General features: G+C 31.0%; 1 protein-coding gene across 6 annotated transcripts in view; it reads left to right on the top strand.

Moving 5' to 3' along the window:
* The window catches only part of kis (chromodomain helicase DNA binding protein kismet), a 235,158-nt gene that overhangs the window by 114,418 nt on the left and 93,406 nt on the right, over nt 1-27,334 (top strand). For 4 of the 6 annotated variants that reach the window (XM_075358465.1, XM_075358467.1, XM_075358466.1 and 1 more), the window contains 5 exons: nt 848-935; nt 4,658-4,739; nt 7,238-7,427; nt 13,788-13,877; nt 17,065-17,250. In XM_075358465.1, the coding sequence (XP_075214580.1) occupies nt 848-935; nt 4,658-4,739; nt 7,238-7,427; nt 13,788-13,877; nt 17,065-17,250 (636 nt within the window). The remainder of the gene's footprint in view (nt 1-847; nt 936-4,657; nt 4,740-7,237; nt 7,428-13,787; nt 13,878-17,064; nt 17,251-27,334) is intronic. The other 2 variants (XM_075358469.1, XM_075358471.1) reach the window with 1 other exon arrangement.

A 27,334-nucleotide genomic window follows, 5' to 3' on the forward strand; every position in this document is an offset into this window, starting at 1 on the left:
TAAACTTTTTATCAACACAGTGGTCAATATAGTAATGAATTATTTGAATTTTCAAAAAAAGTATGCATATATATATAAAAAAAATATTTCTTGTTAGTTAACCATTTTATCCATTGGAGTTAAACCAGTAGCAACCTTTGCTGAATATAGGGAAAAGTGTTGTCTTAAAAATACACAACTGTTTTTTTTTTAAATTATGCTCTAAAAAGAAATTTTCAAACATTGCTTTATTATATTTATGTGGTACAGTGAGCTTTTAAGCTAATGTTGAATCACTTCAAGTGTTCCAGCTACTACTTGCAATTTTAATTATAAATCAGCTTGTCGGATTTTATTTATAGATAACTAATCTGACACTCACTGTTAGAAAGTTAATAACAACGTTAAAGTGCATACTTAATAAAATCTAAGTTATTGTTTTATTGTATGCTTGAGTGTTATTCTGTCAAATAAATGGGAGTATAGAGTTTTTATAATCATTTTGAAGAGTAAGTTGGTAATTACATCCTTTAAACCTGAGTCTGAAACCATTTGTAGAAAAATTTTCTGGTTCCTGTGGATTACATAGCTGTGTGCAGTTACACTTTGTGCTATTTGTATTTATCAAATAAGGGTCATAGTATTTAGTGTAAATTTAATGTTAAGTTGCTGCATTTAGAAGTTAATTTTTTTTGTTAAATTTAATTACTTAAGGAGATTGTAATAGCAGAAATTTAGTATCTGTACTGAAATGATGTGGACGTTTATTTTATAGTGTACTGTATTAAGTTAATTTTAAATAGTTTTCTTTTTCTTTTACAATTTGATTGTAATTCCTTCTTGGTGTTATAATAAATGATTCTTACAGATGGGGTAGGTGGCCTGAAATTCTGAATCATAATCAATTTAGAGAAGGATGGCGTGAAAGTGATGTTGAAGATTGTGCCAGAATTATTGTAAGTAATAATTTATATCAATATGTTTTGTCATGTTTATTAGATTTTATTACATTAATTTCAGTAATCTTTTTCTCTTGTGTGCCTTGAGTTCTACTCACAATGTTAAAGAAATTATTTAGTAGTGTAGTTCATCATATGTAGGTAATGAATGGGGAAGAGGCAGTAATATTGTTAATTTTATTTTATTCCATAAAGAATTCGGGTATCTATAGATGTTGTTTATATATTGAAGGTTTTAATATTTTGCCACAGACAGGACTAGTATGCTTGCCTAAGTAAAAACATTGTTTTAATACTCCTAGAGAATAACCAAATGAATGTAATGTTACATTTCCAGTTGTGTTTCTTTTTATATCTTTGTAATGCTTTTTCTTGATAATGCTCTTATGTATTGGAGTCTTACTTTGAAGACTCCATATATGTGTTTTGTTTCTCTTGAAGAATTTTTATAACTTTTAATTTCTTTCAATTCAAGACTGTATAGATACTGCATAAATAAAATGTTGTTTAAGGTAGCCATTTTATCATCTTAATATTTATTCTGTTCAAGGTAGCCATTTTCCTCATAGAGGAAGAATTGATTAAAATTAGTTAAATGTTACTTATTTCGATTTTTGGTATAGTTCAGAATCTGCTTGGTATAATTTGTTTTTAAGTTACAGTTAGACTTCTGCAATTTATATTTCTTTTTGATTGACCTTATTTACTTCTATTTTCTTAGAATAGAATTCTCTAAAAATATTCTGTTGCACACTTTTATTATTTTTTTATGGAGTTAACATAGAAAACACTTTTGTTTTTAAAGTGTGTGTTATTATTTATTTATAAAATAAATAAATAAATAATAACTTGTTATAAAAATGGTAATGTAATGGTTGCATCAGGTGATATTAACAATAATCCAAAAGTTTGCAATTTATTGGTGGACGGGCTAATATGTAATTTCCAGAAATAGTTAACCACAAATTTTTCCAAGAGCACACTATTATTTTGGCAAAAGTTTTTTCCCATGCTTGTGTGAGATCAAACATGACGTCTTGAAGATTTATTTCTTTTAAACTTTTTAAAAAAGGTGTATTTTCCAATTTACTCATTACACTAAGACTCTTTTTTGTAATTATTTTTAACTGTCTGGATTACATTTAACCCATCAGCTGAATGACAGCCATAAAATTTAGTGGAAGAAATATGACACAGAAAAACCTTTTTTTACTAAGTTTTCTTTATTTGGGTTCCCTGTACAGTTGTCTAAAAGTAACAATGCTGTTTCTGGTAATTGTCTGTGTTTAAGGAATTTTTTTGCAGATGACACAAACTGCTCATTAACCATTCAAAAAATACTTCCTTTGTCATCCTTGCTTGGCTTTGATTTTTGTATTTTACAAGAAGGTCTTATGTTTTTAAAAGCGCTAGGATTTTGGACTTTCTTAAAACAAGCAATTTAAGTTTATAGGTACCACTCAACATTTGAGCAAGGCATAATCGTAATTCTGTTTTTCGATATTTTCCGACCTGGAGCGCTCTTTTTAGCACAATGGATGAATGTTTTCTTCAGTAGCAGCCTCCAAAATAACCTACTCTCATCAGCATTCATTAATAAACCTGGTCACTGGTCAAGACTAAAACCCAACTCTTGGACTTATTTTATAAATTTTTCTTTATATGGCTCGACGGCAGTAAAATCACAAGAAATTTTCTCACCTGTGATGGTTAATGTTTATTAACCATCCATAATGTTTATTATGCAATCCGTTTCGATTTCATAGCGCTTCTTCAATTTGTCGAACCGCCCATCACTAGTCCAAAAATCTTCTTTCTTCATCATTTCTTTATAGAAAAGCTTAGTTTTTTCTTTGATGATTTCGCCAGAAAGAAGAGTGTGTTTGGAATGTTCCTGGATGAACCAAGCATAAAGTGCATCTTCCATTAATGGGAACGTGCCAGATTTAAATTTTTATCACTTTTACCACTGACATTATCTTTTACAAATTTTTCTATTTTTATCTAATTTTTTTTTGCAAATCATAAATTCTTGCGCATCCAATTCCGTGGAATGAAGCTACTTCACTAATTTTTTTGCCTTTTGTCAATTCTTATAAAAATTTTTGCTTTTTAAATAAACTTAGCGTGATGTGCTTACATTTTTGTGGTTTCAACATTTTCAAAACTGAAAGCGATGAAGTTCAAATACCGTTACAGAAAAATTGATAATTTAAGATAAGGAAAACTAGACTTGTTAAAACTGATGTGACCACTAAACACAGCATACAATCATGCGATACTGAGAAGTGTAGTAAGGTACTATAAGAAGTTTAATGCCGTCCATAGATCCCAGTACTGTACAGGTTACCAGCCAGCAGGGTCACGCACTCAATTACAGATACAGCTAATGACATTTGTGTTTTTGGCAACGATTGGAAATACTGTACTGTAATTTATTAGATTATTCTACATAACCACGGCCTACTCGCTTAAAACATAATTTTACCACTCGGCCTTGGCGTCTCCTTTTTATCAGATGTGACTGCTTGCATAAAAGTCAGAAGTAAAACAAAAAATAGTGGCATTACAAGAATTGCCTCAGCAGTTAGACAAAAATTGTTGAATTATTGAGGGTCAACTGTATTTACAAACAACTCATTCAGAAGGCTGTTTTTTTTGTTACTTTCTTGAATCTTATTCACATTGCTATCCGAGAGAAGCATTTTGGTTATGCTTATGTGATTCCACATGTAGTTAGTGCTTTATGTAGTAATGGCTAAATCTTTTATCTATGCTGAAATAATTCTGTATCTCACTAATGCTGTACCAGAAACTGAAGATTTGTGAGGGAAATTAGTGATACTGATAGTATAATATTAGATACGAGTGATAATGACACTTTCAATACCTGTCCCTCAAATGGCAGGTAAAGAGGTTCCAGAAGTCAGCACCATGTCATGTGGGCAAACATATTAAAAAAAGAGTACAGAAAAGGAAGGACACTCGATTCATGTGTAAAGAGTATGATGTAGGCCTGTGTTTTCGGGATTATCACACCCTCCTGTACTTTTAGAAACTTTTCAAACAGATATGTAAATAGTGAACAGTTTAGTGTACAAATAGAATATTGTGCTTGTAGAATAAGATATGTCGATTTTATTTTTATTGGAAATTGTACTTGAATTTTTTATGAATGCTGTTTTGTTATTAGAATGTAGTACTTTGTTCCTGTGGTGGGGGGGGGGTTTGTTATTTTGGCTACACTTTCTAGTTTGTAAGTGTGTTTAGTAGGTCCATATATAATTTCATTTTATGCTCATAACATACAGAAAAAACAAAAATATTTTATTTATCAGTAAAACATTTATTTATAATTAGGGATTCCATCCCCTTAGTTATGTGTGACTTTTTGTTCAATTATTTAATAATATGCATGTCCTAACTAAGTTAATAGACAGTAGGAATCAGTTGCTGTTGGGAGAAAAATTAAAAAAAACTAAGACTAGGCACAGTTCACTCTGGAAATACCTAGGAATTAAAACGTTAAGAATATCAAAAATGTGTTGAGAAAATCAATGATTTAAGGCTGATTTAAGATAAAAAAACAGATGTGTTGAAATAAGCGTGCCAGGTAAGATGTATTCCTTAACAAAGACAGACAATTAGCATTAATTTTGTTGTTATTTAGATTTTTAATGTATAACTCTTAATTATTTATGTTTATTATTTTTTTTTAGATTCTTTACTGCCTCAGGTACTACAGAGGTGATGACAAAATTCGCAGCTTCATATGGGATCTCATCACTCCAATAGAAAATGGTGAAATATTATCAGTAATAAATAAAAATCAAATAGGTTAGTTCACCCATTTACCAGTTAATAGGAAAGATAGCAAGTGGAGTTTGATGATGGGAAACTTTCACAACTGTAAACTACACCAGACTCGGTCTTCTTTTTCATTTCAACTTGAGAAATCTGTAGATAAATAGTAAAAAAAAAGTATAAAATTGTAACTTATAATGTGAGTTCTTGATTTATGATATTTTAATATAAAAACGACTTTTGTAGAGTGGGCAGTACAAAAAATGTTTTTAAAAAAGCTGGTAAATATGGGTTTGAATGTTTAATTGTATGTGTTTGTTTCCTTGTTTTAATATGTACAGAAATTTAGTTTTTTGAACATGGCACCGTTTGATGTAATAACTAAGTGCAGTTTTAGTGTGATATGATTATTTAATCTCTTGAGTTTCGGGAATTATAAACTTTTCTCTGGTGTTGATTGAAGTAGTAGTTTTTACTTTGTATGTAAAGAGAACATGAAATTATAGTTATTTATCTCCGAATTTATATTCCAGTTCAACTAGGTCAGTTAAATATAAACTATATTTTTGTTTTTAACATATATTGATACAGATTAAAAATATAAAACATATTACAGCTTTACTACATACCATTGGTGAAGTTCTGGACATTTTCCTCAGTTTGTGAGGAGCTTGTGGATTCTTCCTTTCCTAAAAAGTTTGAATATGCGTAACAAGACAATTGTGTATAAACTTCTCTACTTTATTATGTTCTGGAATCGATGTCCTCCTATTGCCTCCTTCAATGGCCAAAACAAAAAATCTCAGGGATAAATTTGGTCCATCTGGGGATGTTCAAGATTTCTCAGTAAATTTTGCCTGGTTTAACCAGAGTGCTAATGGTTGCACGAGGCTTGTTATTATCTTGAGAGAGAATTGTATTTCTGATTGGCTGGCAGTAGTAAGCCACATCTACAGTGTGTAGTTTTTTGAGAAAATCAAGTGGATACACCTTTCCAGTCTCAAAAAATAGTTTCGAGGACTTTCCCAGTTGAAAGGCAAGGCTTCTCTATGCCTGCCTATGTCACTGCATTCTTGTAGATTTCAACTTGGGCATAGTAATAGACCTATGTCTCATCATATGTGATTATTCAGTACAAAAGATTATTTCCACCTTCAAAGTTGATTCCGGGAGCTTTTTACAAATTTCCTTTTGGGCCTGTTTTTGATTTTTCAAAAGTCTTGGAACTCATAAACTTTGTGAAACCCAAGTGATTTGTGATAATGGAATGTGAGTTTCCAAGATTGATAACCCACTTTTGAAGAGATTTCATTGACAATGAGATGCTGAATGGTCTTCAGTGAGGTCATCAATCAATTGAATGTTATCCCTCACATTTGTTCTTGAACACTTATAAAATCTCATTTTCTTCAACCTCTTACCCTTTTTAAAATTTGCTGTCCTGGTCATAGATTTGGGTACATGACAACATCATATCCCAGAACTGCACATGCACTGTAGTCAAAATTTCAGATTGTTTGTTGACACAATCATTCATAAGAAACTTCACAATAAAACATTATGCAATTGACAATGAAACTTTTTGCTTTGACAAGACACTACTGACTAGAGAGATGCCATGGCATTGGAGTGGCTATCTCCATTCAAATTTCTATTGATATCCCTCTGCGCCAACCACTCATGTTCATTTGCAAGTTATAAAGACAAAACTTCAGTTTATGTTTGACTGACCCTAGTACGTTCATAGATTTTATAAAAGAATATCAAAAAGTGACCTTGATAAAGTTCTTAAATTCTAGTAAATTAAAGAGACGTACTGCATGAAATAGTGCAGCATTGGTGCTTTCATAATAAATTCTGAGTTAGTCAGTATACCTCAGAATTTTAAATATGTTTTAATAAAAAAAAAGGTAGCACAGTTTGTATTCAGCTGCTTCTTAAATTATTTCAATTAATTGTAGTGTTATCTTGACAGATTGTTCATTATTTTGTGCCCTTGGCCTGACTAGTACTGAATTTATCTGAACTGTCAGAATTCTTTTGTGCTGTGGTTACATTTGTAATGCAACCCATTGTTTAGTATCCCTTTCGCCAATCTGATTCATTAACAAAAAATTCACTTGTAAATTTAAAAATTTTCCATAAAATATGCTAATTTTATTATAATGAATGTTTAATGTCTTGCTACCTTTTATTATTCCTTTTTCTGTAACTGTTATGCTGATTTCTTTCAGTAGTATAGGATAATTCTGTTAAAAGTAATTTTATTTTACCTTAGTCATGGTTTCCTTTAAAATTTCAAAGTTTTTTCACATATTTTTTCTTGAAGAATAATATTTTTTTTTTTTCAAATATTTTTTCAATGTCACTGATATTTCTATTTTACAATTGTAGTGATTATCAATTTTGCTTCAGTATTTTTTTTTTGCAAGTTTAAACATTTATTAAGATTTTTTTGTTTATCTAAATTTAATTTACTTTAATCATATATATAGGCCTACATTCACCCGTGCCTAGAGGTAGTAGCAAAAGATCTCGGAAACAGCAAAAGCATAAGGAAGGCATAATGATGGGAGGTGTTGGAAATGATGCAGACATTGATCATTGGAGCCGTCATGAGAAATATGATGGAGACATATTCTTAGATATCAGTTATAGGAAACATCTTAGTAGGCATGCTAACAAGTAAGTCAGTTTTTTTTAATACTATTACTTTATAGTACAAAATAAACATTGGCATTGGCAATTTTAAAAATTGACAATTTTCATATTCTGAAAAATTAATTCTAAATTTCTAATTTTAAGGAAGCTTCCATTTTTACTATAATTGATGTTTATTGTTGAATTTTTTTCTAAAAATAAATTGTGATATTTGTACTTATAAAAATACTATTAAAAAAAAAAACAAAATTATAAAAGAATCATGTAAATAGAAAATAATAGAAGGCAATAGATACTATTTTTTTTTTTTTATTTGCCCAGATATTACTTATGTAAATATATAGAACCCAGGTAGAATTATTAAATCAGCTATAGTAAATTATTAACCTAAAACATTTTAACCAAGTAAATTTGATTTTAAGATGTACATGAATTTTTTGGTTCTGTAAGACCTAGTAAACTGTTTGATGACTGTAATGCTGTATTTACATCCTGTGTTGAGGCAAACCATTTTTCCCCCCAGAGTATCAGATATATTGCTTTAAATCATTATCATACAATTTCAAACTAAAAAAAAATTTCTGCTGAGTATACTTAGAATTTATTCCATTTTCCGTAATTGCTCCTGGTTTTAAGTAGAGTAAAATGTTGCAGGTTTATTTGAGCCCTCATTGATGTACCCACATCAGAATATTTAAAAAAATAAATAAAATATGAAGATAACATAAAATAAGTAATATCTTTAGCAGACATATTAGGTAAACCTTTATTTATGTTAGGAAATTATAAAAAATAATTAGTTTGAAAATCTTTTAACCCATGATTTTTTTTTCAGTTTTATTCAAACTGTAGTAGAGAAATGTATTTACCATTTGTCATGATAACTATTCCAAAAAAAATTATTTACTATGAAACAAATTATGTAAATTCTTATTAACCCTTCAGGTGCGTAATTTTTGCTATTTTTTAAGTAATATGTTTACAAACTGTTCCTTCCAAAACTTCATTCTCGGCTTGTTGCGTTTGAATTCAAACAAAATTTTCAAGACAAAAATTCAGAAGGAAATTAATAAAAATATTTATATTATTTTTATTATTACTATAATAAAACCATATTATATTATTCCCTGGCTAGGTGCACTACTTCTTCAAAATTGCTATTGTTATTATATTACCGTCAATGTAACTGTTACAATTCAGTGTCTTTTACATGAAAAGAACTCAGTGTAAAACACAACCAAAATCATCACCAATAGTTTGCAAATTCTAATGCGCTTAATTAGACTAGTGCCATTTTCACATAAACTTTGTCTTGTGAGATAGTTAAACAGTGTTCCTTATCCAGTTTAGTGGCAGAATTCAGCTAAAAGACAAGCTATATGTTGTTTTTATGTATGAATGCATGTTTTTGCATGAACTTTTTTTTGAAAATGTCTTCCGCCCACAGCCATAAAATATCGCCCGCCATGAAGAATTAAATTAATATTTTTATTTAATTCTGATTTACTATAAATTTAAAGGTTTATTATAATTAACCTTTTAGTATCTCAATAGCCAGACCTATTAAACACAACTTTTTAGCATGCTGTAACTTGTCAAAAATTGTGTTTTTTGAACTCACTGTTATTCATTTTGAAAAGAACATTGTTTAAAGTTAGACATATTGGTTATAATTGTCAGAAGAAAATCTGAAGAAATAAAAGATCAAATGTTTTGACATTTATTGTTTAGTTGGATTAGACTAATTTGTTCATACATCTAGTTTCCATCAAGTCTAATAAATCAATCAAATTTATTTACTTTTACTTCTATTTGAAGTGCTTATTCTGAACAGATGTAAAACATGTTTTATTCATAATTTTAGAATGAATATAGAGATTAATATGGAAGCAGTGAACAGTTAACTAACTTGATAATCGTGTCATTTCTCTTCCTCTTTCTCTTTCCCCCTCACACACACACACACTGATATGAGTGTTCATAGTCATGGAAAACAAACCATATTTATTTTGCTGAGAGTGATTTTATGATATGATACAGGAAACTAAGCAGACACTTTTTTTGTTTTCTTTGGTATTCATCTGGTGTTCTGTCTGGTAGCAGATCCATTAATGATTTCTGTCCCAATCCTTCTTCAGTTGTAGTTTTCTGTTCCAATCCTTCTTCATTTGTAGTTCGTTCTTGTAGTTTCCACTCTTAATCTCATTGATTAATTTTGTCCTTCTTCGCTTCCTTTCTTCTTCTACTGACTCTTCCAATTCAGTTGTCAAGATTCCACTTCCTCAGACCACACTTCCTAACCAGTTTTGTTTTCATTTGTGTACTTCTTGCATAAGTGCTCTGTCTTCTTTAATCCTGTCTATTATTCCTTTCTCATTTTATCCAGGCATCCTTCTCATTACCTATATCCCTAATTAAGTTCCTCTTCCTCATCATCCAGGCTTCACTTCTATATAATAAGACAGTCCATACATAACATATGGCTAAGCTAACCTCTTCCTTAAAAGTGCAGACTTTGTTGTGCAGGACTTAAAAGTGCAGGATTGTTGCTATCCTTTTTTTATTACACTCCTCTGGTTCTCCGTCATCTTAGTACTCGGATATCTGTAATTTTTTCCATTCTTCCTTCTATCTTCTTTCTCTATTACCTCTTATCCTTTATTCTATCCTCTTTCTTATTTACTTCCTTTACTTTTGTTTTTTCTATATTATTTCTTTCTCCAGGACTGTTAATTATCTTTGAAGCATATGGTAGGTCTGAAAAGTTGCCGAATTAAATTTAGAGTGCTATCTCTCAGACATCCAAGGAACTACATAGCACGATGTCTGATGAGTGTTTGTACAAAATTTCATCACTCCAGTTTGTAGTTATATTCAGCCTTTCAACACATTGTGTTCATGTGACCTTGTGAGAGCTCACGACATGGAACAGAGAAGCGCGATAAGATTTTATGTTCGACGTAAAAAATCTTTTGTTGAAGCTTATTCTATGATACAGGAAGCATTTGGTGATTAAGCCGCACCTCGTATTACAACATATGTGTGGTGGAAGCAGTTTAAACACTAGAAAGTCATTGGATGATGACGAACAAAGCAAGAGGCCGTCGCAGCTATTCAAGATTAAAATGTTGTGAAAGTGCACAAGCTCTTGCTCTGAACAACTTCATCTTACTGTTCGAGCCATAGCAGAGGAGCTAAACCTTGGTAAAGATGCAGTATGTACAATTCTATCAGAAAAAATGAACCACCAAAAGTTGTGCTCTCTTTTCGTTCTACACTTCTTGACTGAAGAACAAACAGGTGCATCTTTCTTGCACCCAAGACTTTGTTGAAACTGCTGATAGCGACTTGAATTTTTTTGTAAACAATTGTAACTGGGGATGAAAGCTGGTGCTTCATGTATGAACTGCAAACGAAGCGTCAATCCACTGCTTGGTTAAGTCCTGGAGCACAATACCGGCAAAAGTCAGGCAACAAAAATCAAGAGTGCACACAATGTTGATTGCATTCTTTGACTAAAAGGGCCTGATTCATAATTCATAATGAATTTCACTCAACTGGTCAAACTGTGAATTCTATATTCTAATTGGAAAATGAAATGCCTAATGTGTCGAATCTGGCCTGAGTACTGGAATCCGGGCAATTGGACTCTCTTGTACAACAATACCCTGGCACATGTGGCAACAGTTTTAACATGTTATTTTGTCGCAAATCAAATCATCTTATCCCACCTGACTTTGCTCCAGCAGATTATTTTCTGTTCTCAAAATTCATGTTGAAGATAAAAGGCTGCTTTATTAATGACATTCTGACTTTCCAAAGGGCTTGCACCGAACAGTTGAAGGCGATCCCACAAAGTGATTTCTCCAGAGCATTTGACGGGCTGTACCAGTGCTGCGAGTGTACAACTAGAGAAAGGTTGTATGTAGAGGGCTGATGTGAATAAATTTGTTTATCTTTAAATCTGTATTTTTATTTAATTTAGTTCAGGAACTTTTCTGACTTACTGTGTATATATGCCATCAGCAAGAATTACCATATTATCAGTAAACCTTGCACATCTTATTTTTCATCATCCTACAGTTATTTATTCTTGTTTTCTAATATATTTATTATCATATCTTCAGTGTAAATGCTCAATAATGTCTGTGAGAGGCAGTATCCTTGCCTAATATCTTGAGCTAGACCCACCCAGTCAGTCATACTCTTATTAAATTTCATTGATGCTGATTGTCTCAAATATAATTCTTTAATTAATTGTCCTTTCCATTCTATTCTCTTTAGGAATCTCCATCATTTTCTCCCATTTGATTCTATCAAATGCCTTCTCAAAATGTATGAAATGGCTCATTCCTTTTCTTCTCTTTAAATATCTCACTCCACTCTTCCTTAGTATCTTAGTTAGATTTTTGGTTCAACCCCCCCTTTTCTGAAACCAAACTGTTGTTCTGCATTCTTTTCCGTTATTCTTATCAAGCTCTAATTTCAGACTCTTTAACAATATAGGCTATTAACTTATTGTTCTGTGTTGTGTACATTTTCAGGTATCAGCTTTTTTCAGAATAGGTATCATTACTAGTTTTATAAATTCTTTAGACCATTCTTTCACACGGTTATCCTATTACACAGTTCAGCTGCATGTTCCACTTATTCCTTCTTTAAGAATTTATAAAATTTTGTGGGAAGTTTTACCTATCTACTCCAGTTGATTTTTTATCTTAATTTTTTAAATTGCTTTTTGTACATTACATTTCAATATTGATGGTCCATTATCCTCTTCGGCTACCTCTCATTCCTTTTCTAAGTTCCTCTGGTCTCTCTTGTCATTTACAGATTCTTCACATGTTATTTCCATCTTCTCTGGTTTTACCTTTCCCTTTTCATTTATCCCATGTAATGCTCTTAATGAATTCTTTGTTTTCTAGATCCTTGATATCATTGGGTTCTTCCTTCAACAAAGTTCCCTTAGCTTTTTGTACTTCCTTCTTAACTAATTGTTTAATTTGCTATACAACACTCTTGTTATTCTTATTCCATAGTTTTCCAATTTTTTTTTAGCATTTCTGTTATTACCCGCTGTTTCTTCACTATTTTGGCCTTTCCCTCCTTTATAATAGTTTACTCCTGCTGTTTTTATTATGGCATTTTTTATTCTTATTCAGGTCTCCTCACTGTTCCGTTTTCCTTTTTGGTTTCAGTAGTTGTCTTGGCTAGTTATTCTCCCATTGTTTCCTCATCTAATTTCTTTAACTTAAAGTTCCATTTCTTTACTACCTTTACTTATCTTTAAAGCTATTCACAATTCCATCAAAGTAGCACATGATCACTATATATCTGCACCTGGCAATCTATTGGCTTTCTTAACAGCATTCCTATATCTTTCATCTGATAGTATGCTTTGTCCCAATTGGATACCCATGTACATGTATCTCATTCTGTGGTTTTTGAACCCAGTATTTGTTTTAAGTAATTTCTTCTCTTGGCAAAACTTTACTAATATATATCCCTGAGCCAAATTTTCCTACCATTCCTTCTTCATTTTCTCCGACCACAGCGTTTGAGTCTCCAACAACAGACCTTTTCTGATTTACATGTTCTGATTACATTTTCAATACTCATGCATCTGTTTAATATCTTCATCATTTGATGTTGCCATTTATACTGCTATAAATAAATCTTTTTGTAACATCCCAGTCTTTAACTATATTAATCTAATCTTCTATGTATAACATAATTTCCACAGCAGTTTTGCTACTTCAGTCTTCATAATTATTGCACACTGCTTTTTCCATATCTTTCTACCAGAATAGAATATGGTAACTTCTCTACTTTTCATTTTACCCTGTCCTTTCCACCTTACTTCACTCAGTCCCAATATATCCATTTTATTTATCTTAATTTCCTCTTAAGATTCTTCAACTTTCTACTCTGTAAAAAAGTTGTTGACATTCCAAGTTACTATATGCAACTGATCTTTTAATGTCTTTTGTTGCTTCTATGAATGAGAAGTTATTTTAATTGTATCCCCTTATTTTAATTTATCTAGCCAATAAAGTAAAACTTTAATAATGTAAATGTATTTATGTAAGTATTATACATGAGAGGTTAGTTGAATATACAAATTCAATATTAACGGTATCAGTTGTCATTATTTGTGTTATAGTATCCTCATTATATAATAATTCTTGTTTGTGAAATTTCAAGATAAAAGATATTTGAAGTTGCAAAGCTATTATTATTTTTTTAATTAGCTTCTTATGGAGTAATGTATTTCATAGTATACTTCTTTATGGGGGGAAATGTTTACGTAGTATACTGATTATCTCTAAACATTGACCAGGTTGGTAGGTTAATAATTAATAGTGCTTTATTTAATGTTTATAGGATATTGTTGCGTGTTAGAATGCTGTATTATATAAAACACGAGATAATTGGTGATCTTGTTCATCATATTGCAGAAGGAGCTCATGTCAGGTAACATCAGAGTTTTGATAATCTTAATTGTTTTTCTCCACTTTGCTCTCTGGTGCTTGATTACAATGATGCATGGCTGGGGCCTAACTTGCTTTATATTTTACAACTTAGCAGTGGATAAATATCATGCATCTTCTCTTCTTTTTTTTAAAAATATATATATAACATTCAGTTACAGATCATTTCATTAATGCATTTATTACTTATTCGTGGATTCATGGAATTCATATTTATTTTCTTGTTTTTGTTAATGGGAATTAATTGCTTAATTTGAAACATTTAATTAAAGATAGTTTTTTGTTTTTTTTTAATTAAGGTTAAAAAAAAAAAAATTGAAAAGGATGTGGAGAATTCTTGATTTCATTTCTATTTATTTTTTGTTTTATTTTTATAACTATGTTTATTTGTGCCAATCCATTGATTCCTGTTTCCTTTCTTTTTCCATTAGAATTTTCATATATTTTGTGACTTCTAATTAGAATTAGTACATGTTTTCAACTCTTAATTATAAAAAAGTAATTTAGCACATACTTGCAGCACATAAGTTCTGCATTAATGAACAGGTGTATTAATGCACACATTGTAAGTATGTGTAATTTTAAGTATTTTTATTATAATATTTGAAAAAAATATTGCAATATTTGGTCAAAATTAATTATGAGGAGGCTGGGTAAGACTCATTTTGCAGTAATAAGGGTGAAATCTATTAATTCATCTATGCTATAGGTGTTCATAAATGTATAAATTAAAATATGAATATGATGAAGCTGTCAAATTTTTTTTACAACTTTTGTTATGCAAGACGCATTGTTTACTTGTTCTAGAATTAGTCAAATTGCAGATATGTTTCTTTTAATTTCATTAAGAACTTCTCAAAGTTTTATTTACATTTTAATTAATATTAGTGAAGTTTTGCAATGTTTACATCATATTTTTAAAGTGGTTCAATTTTTCATATTTAAAATAGTAGTGAGGCAGTATATTTGTGTATGTATGATTTGATTGTTGAATATTTTATTTATCTATTTCTTTTATGAATACATATTTGATTTTTTAAAGTTCACATATCAAAACTTGAATTTTATTTTACTGTTATTGGAAATTATATTTTCTTCTATGGATGTTTTATTTTAAACTTGTCATAGTTTCTTAACATATATTATATACATTAAAAATAAAAAAATACATTGATAGTTAGATCAATATGATTTTTATAGTAATAAAAAGGAATCGTGAAAAGTTTTCATTTGCAGCCCTTCAATAAAAATCCATCTCATTCCTTGCTTTATGTAGTATATATTGATTAAACTATTTATTTTTTATCAGCTTTGATGTATGCCTGCTTATTTTATTATTATTGCTTAATCTCATCGTAAGTGAACATAAAGTTGAAATATAATTAACCAATTAATTGCCATGAATTTACTTGATTGTTATAATTATTAGTAGTTATCAAAGTAGTTTTTACATTAGTAATGCTTTATTATAAATATTTTCTTTTTGAGAGTTTTTTATTTGAAATTTTTTGCCCTTTAGTAGTATTCTTGAAGTAATTAAAATTATGGTTATGTAGAATCATTCTTGCTTTTATTTTTGATTTTTTTAGGATTAAGTTTTCTCCAGCAAAACTTTACTGTCCTGTCTGCTCACAGCAGACTAAATAATTAAGAAAAAATATTTACAATGCGGATAAGTCTTTGTTGTTTATGAAGCAAAACATATATTAATCCTTGTGTCTCTTCCTTCTTTCTCAGAATTTCTTTGAAAACCTAGTATGAACTGTACCTATTATAATTTTATATTTCATTTTGCAAGATGTTTATGTTCAAGATGCTATGTATCTACAGTTCTGGAAGTAGTATTAGAATTATAACAGTTCACTTAATATTATTACATTCACTCAGTTTTATAGTTAGGTTATTGTTCTGAATTTGATTAAAGTAAATGATTATTTTACAGCCTCAAAACATGATCAGTTAATTCTCTAATCACAAAATGAATAGTATTTTGATAATTCTTAGTCTTAAAATCGCAATTTCTTTTACTAACGATATGGCATTTAGTTGTGTGCTGTTTGCATGCAGAAGTTGTACCAGTCATTCTCATCCTTTAGTTTTTAATGATATAAGGTAAACTATTGAACTGAACAAATTTGTTTTTAATAAGAGACTATAAATAACGTTAAATATAAATGATATATATATTAAGAGATAATTTTAATTACTGTAGTATATAAAATGTGTAATGACATACGCTTATGGTTTGTACTTTGAATATTTCAGTTCTGTCATTTACAGATTTATTTTTACAGTCACTAATTTCTCTTATGATGGTGTTTTGACCAACTTCACAAATAATTTGGTTATATCATTTCCTGATTTATTTTTAGAGTTGCTAATTTTTATTACAATTGTGCTTTGGTCCAATTTTCACAAATTAAAATTTTACTACTAGTCTTCGTGCATTTGCTTGCTGCTCTGTAAATAATAAAATACAATCAGGATAATATTAATGGAACACATCAGATTGGTATTTTTTGCCAAAAAAAAAACAAATTAAAAAAAACATTTGCCACCTCTTCATAATATGTTCGTGGGTAAAATGTTCAAGTAATGGTTTCTTACAGTAAAAGACATTTAAATAAAAATCATTTTTATAACAAAACTTTTATTGTTTAATTAAGGAATTATTTTAAAACGTGAAGCGGTTTCTTACTGCAGTATCCTTACTGTAATTTTTTTTTTACATAAAAGTAGCTGAATTTAAAAATAAATATAAATATTATAATAATATAAATATAAATAAATATTTTAAGTCTTCTTCTTATTTTTTGATATTCAACACATCAGAGTTTTTATATACATTATATATATATTTTTTTTTTAAGTAATGGGTTTTATCTTAGGTTCTTTTTTGTTTTTCTATAGAAATCATGCAGTACAGTCAAAACATACATACACATGACAGTTATGATGATGAGATCTAGCTTGTTGCATGTATTGGTGGCATGTTTATTATATGAGGACATTATGTTGCATGTGGTTCTTACATTTTCCTCTTATCCATCTAGACATCTTCCTCTTAAGTTCCTTCTCTCAATATTTGTTCCTTATCTGGCACACAATTTTCATTACACTCTTATATGAAATAATGATGAAAGCACGCCAGGACTTGTGCTTCTTCACAGTGCCTTGCCGATTTATCCACCTAATTGTGACCAAGCACCTGTCCCGTGGTGGGATAAAGATGCTGACAGATCCTTGCTTGTTGGAACGTACAAACATGGTTATGAAAGCTACCCCCAGATGCGAAGTGATCCTGCACTGAGTTTCCTCGCACGATGTGGCCCATTGACTCGTACTCATAACCAAGTGTAAGTTCCCTGTTTTCTGTTTGCTTTATTATTTTTTTTAACATTTTTTGTTTTTCATTCATTATCATCCTTGCATTATTTACTAATAGGTTTATTTGTGCTAGTGTTGCTTGTTTTATTTTATAGCTGGTTTATATGTATTGGATATAATTAATATTACTGCACCATCCTTTAATTGTTTTTAATTTTAAATGTTATTTTATTTATAACTGGTGTGTTATTATCTTCTTGATATGTTGATTGTTAGTGTAATGTGATTTCAGTTATATCATGTTGAACACGGTCATTATGTTCAGTATATTTTAATCCTGTTGCTTATGATAAATTTTGTTTCATTTTGTATTTAGAGTACAAATTTAAAATATGCATTTTATTTGTTGTCATGTTCCTTATTAATTCCATTTAAGATAAGTGATATTCAAGGAATTTGTACAGTAGATTTATACAATTATATGATTATATTGATAAAATTATTTTTTTTAAATTTTATTATTAAACATGTCATCAACTGTGTTGCTGCAATTAACAATTAACAAAAATCACCTATGAATACACCAAAACAGCAAGCTTAACAACAAATTCATATAAAAAGCTTTTCAAATTCATCAACAATCACAAAATACTAGGTAATGCATCAACATTGTTATTTATAAAATAATTGTTGTCATGAACAACTTGTTGCTTGATAATGACCTTATATACATTGGATATAAATGTTATACAACTGATTCTTATAAGTTTATGAATTCAAAATGATTTTTATTTAAATTTGTAAGTTTATGATAATTTTGCTCTATATATCGTGAATTTTATAATTTAAGTCTTTACCAAGGGTATAACTTACATATTGTGAAACTGATAATAAAAGGCATTATTTTTTTTTAGTTTGAGAGCCCTATTATTTCATTAAAAGAAAAAATATGATTGTTATTTTATTGATCTGAAAATATTCTGATTTTAAATTTGAAAGATAGTAATAATTAATAATCTATAAAATAATTTTCTGCAAATTGTTAAAAGGATTTTGTTAAAAACTTGTATAAAATTATTGAATTGTATGTATGATTGTCTGATGTTATTTTAGATCATGTATTTTTTGATAAGTAATTGATCATTAAAACGTAATAATTTCCTTTAGTTTTGTAAAATGGTTTTAGCAAGTTGACTGTAAAGAAATTTTGTAGAAGGTAAAGTTTTTTCTGCATCTGTCAATCCATTTGAAGTGACCCGAGGGTGGTTGCTTGACCAATTAAAAAAAAATTAAACTCATTCACTAACTTCTTTCTACATGTCTCAGGACCTTAAAACTATTTTTTTATTTTAATTTTTTATTTTACCTGTGGCGGCCATTTTTGTTACGGTGTGCACGCCTGTTTTTGTGATTGTAAGGGTTTACAGAAAAATCATTACTAAAACCTATTTTTAAAAAACTATTTGTCCTGGAAGGATGAAACAAAAAGCAATTTATTCATATTTTCTCAACGTAAAAGATAGGTCCAGTGGTTTATTTACCTGTCTCTCTTCTTTCTATGAGAAAATTACCAATAAAGTTTAACATGAAAAACTGTTAAAATTTCACTTTTGGTAATTTTTTTCCAAGAGGGTTGGTACACACAGTTTGAATTTAATTTTTTATATGTAGGTATATGTTAGAAGTTTTATCATAAGCAACATTAATGGTAGCAGTTTTACCAAAGGCAACATTAATGGTGATATACTTACCCCTAAATTTTTATGAATTTTTGAAAATAATTTTTTTTTTAATTTTAATTTTGAGATTTGAGATTTTTTATCACCAGCCAAAATTTAGGGGTAAGTATACCACCATTAATATTGCCTTTGGTAAAACTGCTACCATTAACGTTGCTTGTGGTAAAACTGCTAACATATACCTACGTATAAAAAATTTAATTCAAACTGTGTGTGCCATTCCTGCCTCTTGAAAAAATTACTAAAAGTGAAATTTCACTGTTTTTCATGTTAAACTTTATTGGTAATTTTCTTATAGAAAGAAGAGAGACAGGTAAATAAACCACTGGACCTATCTTTTACGTTGAGAAAATATGAATAAATTGCTTTTTGTTTCATCCTTCCAGGACAAATAGGTTTTTAATAATTATTTTTTCCGTAAACCCTTACAATCACAAAAACAGGTGTGCGCACAGTAACAAAAATAACCGCCATAAGTAAACTGCTTAAATAAAAAATTAAAAAAAAATTGGTTTGTGTGGAACTACGTTTCGCACGAGATTTGAGCGTGACAAGGTCTTGCAAAGACCCACAATGTCACAGGCGCTATGATTTGGATGTTTTAAAAAATTACTTGTTTAAACAAGCAAATTGAATCTAAGTGATTATTTAATTAACTAATGAAACACGTTAATATTCTATTTTTCATTTCATTTAATAATAATAATTAATTTTAATAATTTTTGCAAGTTTAAATTGAATGATTTGTTCATAAATAATTATGAACAATTTATTATAGAAATAAACTTTAATCAAATCAATGTTGATAAAGTGTCAATTTAAAACGATGAAATTGAAAAAATAAATCAAATTCATGAAATTGCTGTTTTTGAAAAGCTCGTTAAAACCTGCTTGACATGATGGTATATTCCATTGCACGACGGTTAGACGGTTCAACTTGTCATTAAAACTTCTAAATATTTTAAAACTCGTGTTAAGTAAATCGAAATTCTGGTTAAAAAACATTAATATTCAATTTTTAAATATTTATAGTTTTTGCAAGTTTAACTTAAATAATTTGTTTAAATATAATCATGAATAACTAATTATAGAAATAAACTGAAATCAAATCAATGACAATAAATTGTTAATCAAGTGAATCACTTGATTTGGATATCTCTCTTCCACTTGATTTCTCAAAGTGAAATAACTTAGGGCATGTTTCTATCTCTCTTCCACTTGATTTCACTTTGTGAAATCAAGTGGAAGAGAGATAGATGCGGCATAAACCGAACGGTTAGGCCGATCGTGGTTCTCTCTTGCTCGTACGCTCGGCTCAGGCAGAACGGGACAATGAGTCATGCTTTTTTGTGCGTGCTGCTGACGTTCATCGATTTATAAGAAGTTGTCACGTCAAAAAAAAGTAGTTTTAAGGTCCTGAGAATGTAGAAAAGAAGTGAGTGGGTGAATTTCAATTTTTTTTTCATTGGTCAAGCAACCAGCTTGTTTTTTTGGGGCACTTCCAATGGATTGATCTGCAAATGAAGTTTTTTGGTATTCTTTTTCTCTTTTCTTCTTTCTATTGGAGATTAGAAGATTGCAAACTATGTTGTGATTATTTTTATTTTGCTTTGAAACATTTCTATTTATTTTTAATTCAGTTATTTAGTTATTATAAAAGGTACCGTTTATCAAGGAAACTGCGAACTTATTTGTCTTTTTTTTGTGTAAATTTCTTACACATAATAAAAAATGTCATCCTGTTAAAGATACTAAAAAATAGATAATAATAATAATAATTTAGGTGTTCAAAAAGTGACACAACCTTATGGGAAAATGAGTTACAATAGTTGTTGAAAGTAGCCTCCATAATTGGATTGATATAATTGAATAAGACATTGCATGCACTTAAACACATGTAACATTTGTTGAGGAAATGCAAGTGACTCATCATTCAATTTCGCTTTGCCATTCGAGAATGGTTTAAGGATAAGTTTTGTAAGCAGCATCCTTAAAGTACTCCCACAAGAAAACATCAAGAGAGGATAAATCAGGAGACTGATTGGACTATAACCTATTCAACACACAGTCTATTCATTTGCCCATGAAAATACTGATCCAGTAAGTCATAGTGTTGTTGGTGGTATGAGGTGTAGCATTATCCTGCTGAAACCACATGTACTCTAACCTGTCTGCAGGTGTAGTGTTTACAAATTTTTGCACCAGCTGTATGTAACACTTGGGTTCATGCTTCTGCGAACACTGTAAGCTAGTTCAGAGGGCAACAATGTAGGACATTCAAGATGTCCGGATGAGGCCTACAGCAAAGGCAAAACCTGAGTTTAAAAATCACCAATGTAAATGTCTACCAAGGCATTTACATCAGTGGCATCCCAATGAGTCCTGGTTTATTACTATGAGATATAAAAAGTTAGAGGGCGAAAGATGACTCCTGTAATAGCCCACTAGGACTATGAACAGGGGGGGGGGGATGGCGACCAGAAGTGTCACAAGGCTTCCCATACAGGATTAGGAGGTATGTAGCATGAAAGAATGTCATGAAGATTCAGCTATGTGACATTGCACACCAAACGTCCACATTTTATCATTGCAGAGGATTCTTGTGCAGCTGATGTGAATTTTCCACACACCAAATGTGTGAATTTTGTACATTCACGCATCCGTCAATGTAGAACCATGCCTTGTCAGACCAAAACCAATCATGGAGTTCTTTTCCATCTGACATTAGAGATGAAATGAACCACCGACAGAAAGCTACATGTTTACCAGTGTGTGCAGATAACAACTTGTGAACAAGATGAATTATGTATGAATGCATCTTTAAACATTTGCGCAATTCTGCAACTTGTACAGCTGCTTGATGGTGGACTTGTTTGATACATCCACACCATACTTTTCTGTGAAGGCATTCTGGGTGTGGGCATAACTGGCACATCTAATATATTGGACAATGAATATTCTCTTCTGCATCTTGTAACCTATTTCCTGTTAAACTGCATAGAATGAAAGGTAAAACATCTAGGCCACCATGTTCTGTTTATTACAGATTCGTAAAAAAATGTTAATTCATAGCATGTTTTGAAGTTTTTTTAAACATATTTTATATTTTTAAGCAATTTTGGTAATTTAATTAAGGAAAACACTTCTGTTTTGCAACCCATCTTTCCTACAAGTTAGCTTTTTAATTAATAGCGTTTACATTTCTTAATGTAAAAAATTATCTTTGGAAAAATGTATTTGTCATAAAAATTTCAGCCTTCTTGTAAGGGCTTCAAGAGTTTTACTTTAGAAAAACAAAAAAAGACATAGTGGCATAGTGATATAGTTTATTTAGATAAGCCAAAGAAATATTTGTACTCATGAAAGAAAGTTGTTACCTAATTAAATGAGAGAAGTAAAAAATATTTTTTTGATGTGATTAAATTCACACCGTACAGTCTAGTTCAAATGGTTTAGATTTCATTAATCATAATGAAACTGTGAATTTCTTCTTTTAGATTATATTTTGACATTATCTTTGTTCAGATTTTTTTTAATAATCTTTATATATTTTCTTGTTATTTTAATCTTTCCGTATTTCTTTTTTTACTCTATTTTTCCTTCATAGTAATTTATTCTATTATATTATCTTTTCTTTAAAACATTTTTGTATAATTTATTTAATAAACAGTACAGGTACGCTGAACTATTCCTGTGTTAACATATAGTAAATTCATAGAATATTAGTTTTTATGCTTTCATTACTTAGTCAAATTTACTTCTAAAAGGTGTGATTTTTTTAAAAATTATGTTGAGTAATTTAATTGGTAACTAATAAACTATTTAGATAAGAAAATAGGGCTTTTCTGATAATTGATGTTATATTGTTTAATTTTAAATAAAAAGATCATTATATATACTAATACATTTTTTCCAACCTTTGGAAATGTAATTTCATTTTTATTGTATTAAAGGTACAACATTTTATTGCATGTTACCTTAGCATTGTTAATGCTAATAGATATTTATATTTATTACATACAGGTGATTCAGGAGGAAAGGCAAATAATTTGGAAACTAATTCTAAAGCATAAAATAAGGAAAAAAGTTCATAAAAATATACGTTTGAAAACACTTTGTTATTGAGTTACGGCTTTTGAAAAATTTCACCCAGATTTCAGTTCCCCTGTTGAAATTAGGTCATTCTGAAATTTTAAGGTGTTATATAAGGGATAAACTTGATGCTTTCTTATGTTTTTTGACCTGAAAAATTGAAAAAAATAGTTCTCAGAATTGTAGCTCGTAGTCTTCATGATTTCTACTATACACAGGTGCATCCTTGGAGATTATCAATACTGAAGTGCATCGAGTTATCTGGGCCTCCAGGCTTTGATGGAATAACCATAAAGCTTCTTGTTTGCTCGGTTGGGATTGGCAAACAGTCACACATGTGTTTAACAAATTACTGTTTGATGGATACTTCCTGGTATGTAAAAGAAGGGTATTGTTAAATTGTTTAAAGGTGGTGACAAGGATCCCACTATTACTTTATCATAAAGGTCCTTGATGTATGCTGGTTATTGGTCAGGTCTTCGAAAAGGTTCTGTAACTGTGTATAAATGAGAGACTGATCTCGCAAAGCTTAGTGATGGAAAATCAGTATGGGTTTCGTTCCGGAAAGGGTACCAGGGATGCCATACTCTACGTGATGAGTGTGGTAAGAGCTAGCAAGGAGGAATATGCCCTGGGAATTTTCCTGGACATCTTTGGTGCATTTAATAACCTGTGGTGGTAGCCTTCTGCTTTTTGTCAGTTACAAAAGAGATAAGGCACTGGTGAGTAATGCAAAGTTACTTCAGGCATCAGGATATGCTGCTCCGCGAGGGTGGGCATGAGGTAGGCAAGACACTGTTGAAGGGTTTTCCTCAGGGCGGCGTCTTGGGTTCATTGTTGTGGGTGGTGGAGTTTGATTCCTTTCTGTGGCTGACATTGCCTGGCGGGTGTCTCATCGTGATTTGTGCTGACGTTGAGCTCCTGCTGGTCAAAGGAAGCTCATGGAGGGAGTTTGAGTCCCGAGCCACCCAGACATACAGGATATCAACCAGGTTGGTCTAGTGGTGAATGTGTCTTCGCAAATCAGCCGATTTCAAAGTTGAGAGTTCTAACGTTCAAGACCTAGTAAAGGCAGTTGCTTTTATATGGATTTGAATACTAGATCATGAATACAGGTGTTCTTTGGTGTTTGGGTTTCAATTAACTACACATCTCAGAAATGGTCAAGCTGAGATTATACAAGACTACCCTTCACTGACACTCATACATATCATCCTCATTCATCCTCTAAAGTAATACTTGGCGGTGATTCCCGGAAGCTGAACAGGAAAAAGGAAGGCATGCAGGATAACTTGAGTTCTGAGGTCATCAGCATAAGATGTTTAGCCTGGAGACCACAATGATGCTTCTTAAAGCCATTTGGCAGTGAGGCATCAGGCCCGTGTTTCAATGTCAGGTCTTTGTATTAAATATGTTCAAGTTTAAAAGTACCTCAGGGTGTTTCTTGATGAGCAGTTGCAGTTCAAGAAGTACCTGAATTAACGTTGCAGAAAAGGCCTGTTGTGCCTTCTTTGGTATTCGACAGGTGGTTATTCCTGATTGGGATCTTAATTCTAAGTCTAAGAGCATCCTGCGTAAGGATGTGTGCAAAGCAATTATGCTATTTGCGACGAATAGGCCTTTTGAGCAAGTAGGCTAAAATATAAAAGCTATCTGGATCTATTATTAAGAGCTCAACACCTTGTATTATTGATGGTAACAGGAGGTTACTGTACTATTTAATGGGAGGCAATCTTGGCGATTGCTTGCCTATTGAAACCGATAGATTTAATTGAATCAGAAAAGCAGCAGCGTTATGTTGCTAAGAAGTCAGGTGAATTGACTTCTGAAAAATTCACGAGATAGAATGCTTTATGGCAGACCAGATGAGATGGTGCAGTGGATGGGTGTGTGTTATATGCAACATCTATTCCCAGACATTGTTGGTTTGTGGGGCGCCCCTTGAGTCTCTCTCTTTTCCTGTTTAGCCTCCGGTAACTACCGTTTAGATAATTCTTCAGAGGATGATATGTATGAGTGTAAATGAAGTGTAGTCTTGTACATTCTCAGTTCGACCATTCCTGAGATGTGTGGTTAATTGAAACCCAACCACCAAAGAACACCGGTATCCACGATCTAGTATTCAAATCCGTGTAAAAATAACTGGCTTTACTAGGACTTGAACGTTGTAACTCTCGACTTTCCAAATCAGCTGATTTGGGAAGACGCGTTAACCACTAGACCAACCTGGTGGGTGCCCCTTGAGTCTGCCCTAACAAGTATGTAATGCAATTTCTTTCTGGTCATGGTGCCTTCTGAGACAGACTTCAGTGATTTGGCCTGGTGGATTCAGGTGTGTATCCAGATTGTGGACAACTAGATGATGCTTACCTTGCAATTTACAAATGTACGAAATATGAACCGGTTTTGCTCATGGAGAGATTGTTTGTCTGCTCGATTATCTGGTTGATGTTAGATCTCCATGAGAATTGGGAAAAACTTGGTCAAATGGGTAATCATTGAAAATGTCATTGAGTACCTGGCTGAAGAGTGGATTGCTGATAGAATTTAGGGTTCCACCTGTTCTTTTCTGTGTCGTGGTTTTAATCAGGTTTGATATTTTTATAGTGTTTTGTTTATTTAGTTTTATTTTTAAGTTTACTTTTAATTTTTGGTCTTGTGTTATGGGTGCATGTTGAACTCAGCTTCCAACCTGTTGGATACTCTGGCCTTCATGGTGCGAGTGGTAGCATATTGGCCTTTCATATGGAGGCCCCGGGTTCGAATTCTGGTCAGGCATGGCATTTTCGTGCTCGCTACAAATCATTCATCTCATCCTCTGAAACAATACCTAATGGTGGTCCCGGAGGTTAAAAAACCTATCCAATAGGTAGTTGGGTTTGTAATTTCAGTTTCTTCATGTCACTCAGTCTGTAAAGACTTGACATAGATGTGTTTTGTTTTGATTTGTTTATATCCTAGTAGTGCACCACATGTATCTGGTATCCTGGGGGTATCACATGTGGTATTCGCATTGGTGGCATCCTGACTGAGGCAAGAACAAGGCTGAGAGTTTCCTTTTGCCGGGGTTATGAAGATGATCTGTTAAGCCCATAAGGGCTTGGTACAGAGGGTGTGGCAACGGAAAATTCCATGTGGAGGGTGTCTTCTCCTATAGGGTCAGGATGATGTCCACTATAAAACAGAAAAATTTCGAGATGAGACATGCAATTTTTTTTTAGTTTTGAATTACAAAAACTTTGCTAAATAACTTATAAATATATAGATTCTGTAATCAGAACTTGTAAAGAATTTAATTCTGAAAAAATTGATATTATAAGTCTATGAAAAACAAAACTGAATTAATGCAGTATAAATCACAGTGAACATTTATTTTTTTATATATAAGTAAATTAAAACTAAAATCGGCTTTAAATAACATATAATTTACAATAAATGTGTGAAAATCCCACTATTGACATCAGTGCACTTTTCAACTCATTTCTTTACATTTTATGTCGCCAACCTAATATATCTGTGTTTTTTGAGGAGGGCAGCAGCATTGAGAAATGCAAGCAATTAGTTCACAATAAGTGTATACTTTTAACTTGTATACAGTATTTCGTAAACAGTAATCTAAGGGATTAAGATCTGGTATTCTAGTTTGCCAATTTACTGGCCCACAACGTCCAATTCATTTACCAGTAAATTTTTCATGTTAGAATTGTCATACTTCATTGGTGAAATGTGTTTCTGCTCCATCAAGTTGATAGATACTATATTTAAATTCATTTCACCAGTGAGAAGTTTTCAAGCACTGTAAGAAAAATATTGTTTAAAAATACGAGATAATTTTTCCTTGTGTCTCCTTGTTCTAATATGAAAGGGCCTATTAATTACAGCTGTTATTAATTTTTGCAAATTCATTACATTTTTCTTGTAAGTTTTGTTTTTTAGTAATAAAAATTGAATGCTATTTTATTTTTCATAGACTTTCTATATATTTTCTCAGAATTAAAGTATTGATAATAAAATTTTACCATTTATTAGTCGTTTGTAAAGTTACTGTACTCAAACTAAAAAAAAAATGTTTTTCTATCACCACATTTTTCTATTTGCTTTGGATGTTGAGAAAACAAAGAGAAATACAATTGTGGGACCTGCTTATTCAATTTTTCAGGTCAAAAACCATAAGAAATCATCGAGTTTTTACCCCCTTATATGATGCCTTAAAAATTTCAGTATGATCTCATTTCACAGCAGGGAACTGAAATCTGAGCAAAATTTTTCAGAAGCCAAAATT

Source organism: Lycorma delicatula, chromosome 2, assembly GCF_047948215.1.
Source record: "Lycorma delicatula isolate Av1 chromosome 2, ASM4794821v1, whole genome shotgun sequence".
NCBI classification, from domain to species: domain Eukaryota; kingdom Metazoa; phylum Arthropoda; class Insecta; order Hemiptera; family Fulgoridae; genus Lycorma; species Lycorma delicatula.